General features: G+C 39.3%; 1 protein-coding gene across 1 annotated transcript; it reads right to left on the bottom strand.

Moving 5' to 3' along the window:
- Positions 1 to 326: 326 nt before the first annotated feature.
- On the bottom strand, positions 327 to 5,469 carry shbg (sex hormone-binding globulin). Its single transcript, XM_008282825.1, has 8 exons — positions 5,261 to 5,469; positions 3,339 to 3,436; positions 2,941 to 3,130; positions 2,594 to 2,755; positions 2,159 to 2,315; positions 1,595 to 1,731; positions 1,239 to 1,443; positions 327 to 979 (listed from the first exon to the last, which is right to left on the bottom strand). Exons 1-8 carry the CDS (start codon positions 5,351 to 5,353, stop codon positions 846 to 848), a joined length of 1,176 nt encoding a protein of 391 aa, XP_008281047.1. The 5' UTR covers positions 5,354 to 5,469; the 3' UTR covers positions 327 to 845.
- Between the last annotated feature and the right edge of the window lie 837 nt (positions 5,470 to 6,306).

The following is a 6,306-nucleotide window of genomic DNA, read 5'->3' as shown; positions in this document are numbered from 1 at the left end:
AGAAATGCGTTTGTTTTCATTGCACGTGATCACTGGTTTCTACATTGACAATTAATAGATTATACACGTGTCTCCAATTTGTCTTATATTCTAATACCTTTTAATCGTTCACGTAAGAACATGAAAATATTTAAAAGTCACCCACAAATATGAAAATCTCCAAAAATGCATCAAAGAAAAGAACTGTATTGATGGTTTATCTAATTTTTGAGGAAAATTTGCTCCTATTTTTCTCTTCTCATTTAAAGATGGCAAGTAATGCTTTTGATTTAAATACATCTAGTGTTGTGGTAATTAGATGACATCATACACAAGACTGGATGGCATGAATTTAACATTTTTAATAATCCACTAGAGGGAGCAAATTCCACGTCCTAAACCCTCTGTCCTACTCAAACTCTACTCAGCCTCTACCCTTCCTAGTCAGTCGCAGGGACTTCATCACCTCAAACCACGTTAGAATACATTTTGCAGTAAAATTAATGTTCTTATAGAGTCACTTTAAGGAGAACAATACGGTTTTTGGAAACACAATATTGCAAGGTCACAGAATTTCTCACATTTTTCAGATTTATTGAGTTCTAAATTGTTAAGTGGTGAAAGCATTTATTTAAAAGCATCAGATTTTAATTGTAAATGATTTAGAGGTCATTTGGTCCTAGCATTACATCTGCAGACAGAATGAAGAATACAATGAGTGATGCTCTGCAGAGGAAAATATACTGTTTCTTATCATGTGGCAGGGATTTCAGCTCATTATATCCATTGTGTTTTTGTGTCATTTGGACCCATTGGCACTGGAATAAATGCAAACATTTAGTCCGTGTACAGCATGCTTTCGTGTTCTACGCAGGGCAGCTGTGAGAGGAGACAGACATGTGTTTGACAGCTAAATCCAGATCCAAATCCCTCCCTTGGATCTGTATCTTCTCCAGGCAGCCTGTCAAGAACTGGGAGCCGACACTGTCCTCACCTTCACCTGATGAGTGAAAAAAAAAAAGGTGAAGAAGAAAACACAAGTCAGTGTGGATTATTACACTGAGTGGCCTGATCAATTAAGGGATTTTTTCTTTTGGTGTCAGTGTTATCTGTTGTCATCCTCTCTTTGTGTAATATATGGATTTGCACCATGCATCTTATCTACTCTTTCAGAACAATAACATGGGACCTTAACAAAGATTTTGAGACTACACAGACAATTTTGAAGAATAATGCACATCATCACGGTGTAATCTCACCCAAAAGACCTCCAACGGTAAGACGGCTCTTTCTCCAAGTTGTCAGATACCCAGGGTGGTTCATTGGCATGATGGTCGTGCTGGTGCTGTCAAGTTCACTTTCCTCTATAACCAGGAGCAGTGAATCCTCGCTAAACTTTATCAGCAGTCTCCTCAAAGTGTTACGCATATAGGTTTTTTCTTTCCCGCGAGTAAATGTGACCACCTGTAAATAGCAAACACAGACTGTAACTCTCATTGGTGGTCTTCAAATCTGTCTGTGTCTACATGCATGTTTTGTTCGTATGTATAATGGGGTTTTACATGCATCAAATGCTCATGTAAGTTATGAATTCACCAAACAGCTGCATACCTACCTTTGTGTTCTTATTGGCTACTAAAGTGAACATCAGCCCCTGTTCAGGAGCCTTGATGCTCAAAATAGTCCCGTCCATCTGAGTGAAATTGCTCCACAATTCAAACTTGATCCCATCATCTTCCTCAGTTAGAAAAACTGCAAAAGGAAAGAAGTCACATTTAATGGATTTTGCATTTCATGGACTTATTAAGTCACTCGTAGTCCTACCACTACATTTTATATCTTGTTTGTAAAGTACAGCATATTTAAAATAAGGTGTTGACCCAAAGTGATTTCCATTTGAAATTAAATAAAAAATTATTGGAAGTATTCCCTTTAATAGAGAAACATCTCCAGGAGCACAAGGCTCAGGGAGGGTGGCCATCTGCCTCAATCAGTTTGGTTGAGATGAGACTGAGTAAAGCTAGCAACAGTTTATAGCAAAAATAATGAGCCCTTACAAAGAAACTGAGAATAAAAGTAAAATAAATATTGCTACCTACATGCCATGCATTATCCATCCAAGCTTGGCATTTAATGGACTACTTCCCATGTTTTGTGTAACTTAGCACAATGTTCTGACCTGAGGTGTTGAAAATGGCAAATCCTTTGCCAGAAAAGTAGCTGCCAGGTCGGATGTTCTGATAGCAAGGCCAGAGGTCCTCAACCTCCGACTGCCAGGGGGTGCTGATGTTCAGCCAGCTGCCTTTCCGCACACAGCCATCCATTCGCGGCTCAAACTACAGCAAAGAACACAACAATGCACTTAAAATAATGAAGTGCAAGAAGAAAAGCGAGCAGAGGAGATGACACTATTTGTCACTCAGCTGCAGGCAACATGATCGCATCTGAAATCTGCAGAATAAATAATAGTGAGAACACTTCATGTTTATTATACAATCAAAAAAGAATTCTTGCAAATGTATAGACAAGAAACCCAAACCTGTTAGACTGAACAGGATGGATAAAGAATGCTGAACAGTATAAAAGCGCCTCAGAGTGGATCAACACACTGCACCTGAACTATCATCTTTTCCTTGCTGATCAGGATCCCACCGAGGGCCAGTCGAAGTTCACCTGAAATGACCTCATCTGCCTGTTGGGACTTCATGCCCACCGTCACTCCTTCAGAGCCGTCCACCTCCAGAATCACAAACTTCCCGTGGTTGCTCACCTCCAGCTTGGTGACACCAAGAGAACAAGAGGCAAAATAATACAGCGTGTCAAGAAAACCACATGATTATGTAATGTAACGCAATGAGGGAAATTTAACTTGTTTCCCAGACAAAATAGCTTTCTGAGATTTCTTTTATTTAAAAAAACTTCACCATAAATGTAAGACACTGAACTGCACCAGAAACTCACCGTGTGCCATTTCCCATCGTTGAGCTTGGGGCCACCAGCCACGCTAATGAGTATGTCTCCTCTGCTGATCTGCATCAGAGGGATGCCGTCTTTCAGAGATAAAACAAACCAGTCCACCCCATTTTTGGTGTCTCCGTAGAAAATGACACCTTCAGGGTCAAATGTCCGTAACTCAAAGGACGACTTGATGCTGCACGAAGCGGAATGAAAACAGTTATTTCCAAGGAAAGCTGGTTAATGGAAGATAAAGACGACCGTCTCACGAGTTTTCACATATTCTCCAAAAAGACTTCTGCAGAATTTCCATCAGCTTTTGGTTACTGTTTGAAGTTTTATAAATGCAGGACGCCTCTTTCTCCTACTTGGCCACAGATTTTCATGGTAAAACCCCCACATACCTGTTGATCTCGCTGAGGTTGACTGTTGTGTGGATCAGTGGCCTCCAGATGTCTCTGTCCTGGCTGAGATGGACGGTTGAACTTCCTGGTACTTGTTTCTGGAAAACACGGTCTTAATAAGTTACACATTTAACACAAAATCATTACTTCGGCTCTTTAAAAATCTACACTTAACATTCATCGAACCCTTTTTTATTTTTCAGTCGGATGATTGATTAGAGGTTGAAAGTGAGGGATGAATCAAATTCAGTTATTGATTCAACTTTAAAACATAATTACTGTGTGACAAGGGAAGTGTGGGAATGAAGTGCAAAATCAATCCTATTCATTAACAAGAGCACGACATGGCGTTAAACTATGAGCAGTGTAACTGAGTACATTGACACCAGTATTGTACTTAAATTTGAGGGACTTTACTTGGCATTTCCATTTTATGATCCTTTATATTTCCAATCAACTACATTTCAGAGAGAATTCCTCCACTGACAGCTTTAGTTACTTCTACATGATTCATATTGTCAATATCATATAGCAAGGCAAATATAACAAGCTTTTAAAATAACCTACAAACATGAATAAACATTTAATCAATGGTTTCCAACCTTTTTTGCCTCTTACGTCTTATGAAAACCGGTGTGGAGCAGTTCAGATGTCTGTAAAGGTATCACCACCTCCACCAAAACGGGACTTGCGTCGAAACTTCTCACACGGTTTAGTTTCAATAAGTGTTCAAATGATGAAATATCTCATTTAAAATTGAGAATTAGAGCGAGCAGCAATTTGCTTTTCTTCTTTCCTCTCACTTTAATCATACATAGAAATTTGACCTCCCCGAGATTCATCCGTTGTCCTTCAATATACAGCAAATGTATTCATATATTTCCGCACCTGTTGACAGGTTTTTGTTTTTTTTAAATTATTCTTTTCAATCAAAATTCAAAACTAATATTTTATTTCACTAAATGATAATTTTGCAAATTTTTATTTATTATTACTTTTTTCAGTTTCTAGTTATTTGAGTGACTATTGGGAATTTTGCCTTTTCTTTAATGGAAGGGTATGAATACATTTGACTGTAGCACAAAAACCCAACATACACACATTGTATATAATGTGTGTGTATATATGTATAGTTTTAAAAGTTTAAAAAAAAATATATACTTTAAATCCTTCTAAGGGGGAAAAAAAATAAAATAAATCCGAAACAAACTTTGCTGTTGTTGTGGGTATTTGTCCACAAACTGAGCAAAGTCCTCAGTCTGAACAAATTATGTCCCTCCCTCAGCTTCTACTTGCATTTGTGCACAGCATGAGTTGAATTATGACTTCTAGGCTTTTATGCTGCACTCAAAACCTATAAAACATGAAGTTAATACAGAGCTTGTTTTCCTTTAAGAAAAAAAAAGTGACACTTTTAGCAAAATATGAGATTTTGAGACAGATATTTCCACTGTGGGACATTTTTAATTTTATATTAAGCAGAAACAATCCATGTTACAAAGAGTATTTATGCTCCTGCTGAGATTTAACCCCATTCAGGACTTTGATATTGCCATACCCCAAGAAAGAATCTGTGCAAAATATTTGTTGGTATTCATTATAGACTTTATGTTTTCTGATGAGTTGACGTATTTTTGGTTCCAAATGCATGACAAGTGTCCCTCTTTTTATATTAAAAAAAATCTTCAAAATAAAAAAAACAATACCTGTCACTTAAACCAAATGGCCTGTTGTCCAAAAGACCCCAAAAGTCCTGATAGGGTTAAAGACTTTGTTTAGCTCACAGATCATTCATCCTCATATTTGTTTCGGGATTGTTTACAGATAATAGATGCATACTCCTTAGATGAACAGAATGAACTCTTAACACACATACATAGACACACGATGCACCGTTCATTCCACGCATCACATGAACATACCTTACCCTGTCCGTTCCCCTGCACTTCAGCTCCACAGGTGAGCAGAGCGAGGCTCAAAACGAGCAGCGCCATCACTTTCCAAACCAGGCTCATCCTTCAGTGCATTCACCCGCCCAGGCCTTCCAGCGTGCAGTCGTCTCCAGAGCCCTTGGGTGGTCAATAGATCCCAAAGCTACCCCGAGGAGTCAGTGCTGAAATGAGGAGTGGAGATGTTCTTCAGTAATGTGTGGAGCGTTGGTGTTTTGCACAACGCCCCGACGTCCAGAGTGCAAATATGCCGTGGTCAGACCAGTTTATTGATCCCCGGGAGGGAGTGCTTCGTGACTCATTGGTTGTGATTGACAGGATGTTTGCCGAAATGTTAATGGCTGAAACCAACACAGAGCGCAACAGGCCAAACCGAGTATGGAGGGAAGACGATTTGGAGTAAAAGGCAGAAATATATCAGTCTGTTGTAATATTGCAAACAATTACAGATCTGGTAAACAAAATGTTATCTCAAGTTAGCTTTTTCATCAGGTCTCCCGCCTTCGTGGTGATTCATCTTGCGTGGACACAACTGCAGGCCGGGTGAGCGACCTTAGCCTGACCACCGATTCGTGTTTACCCATTACACAGAAACCTTGATTCACCACTGCTGGCCATGAGTCAGCATATGCATGTGTGTGTGTGTGTGGTGAAGTGAAGGGAGAGAAAGAGATGCGTTTCCAATTCTTTGTTTTTTCTCTTCTACTGGCTGTCTTCCCGTGGACAGTCGCCTTCCAGGAAGGCTGTGATAACTGGGAAATACTAGGAAAAGTGCAACACTCGCATACTGAAAGAAACAACAAACAATCTGTCGTTGAATTGTCGAGGATTTGGAGATGATCTGAAATCACACCAGAGCATACTCACGCAGATTTTATTTTGGCTTGTCACAGGTGGTGACAGGTATAAATGATAAGATGGCTTGATTCCATTTAGCTGCTTCTGTATCCTGGCTGTTGTATATTCAGGCCTGCGGCAATAGCTAATTGGGACACTTGAATATAACAGAACCACCATCA

Source organism: Stegastes partitus, unplaced genomic scaffold, assembly GCF_000690725.1.
Source record: "Stegastes partitus isolate 25-593 unplaced genomic scaffold, Stegastes_partitus-1.0.2 Scaffold287, whole genome shotgun sequence".
Taxonomy (NCBI): domain Eukaryota; kingdom Metazoa; phylum Chordata; class Actinopteri; family Pomacentridae; genus Stegastes; species Stegastes partitus.
The sequence above is the reverse complement of the archived record's forward strand: the minus strand, read 5'-3'. Positions and strand labels throughout refer to the sequence as shown.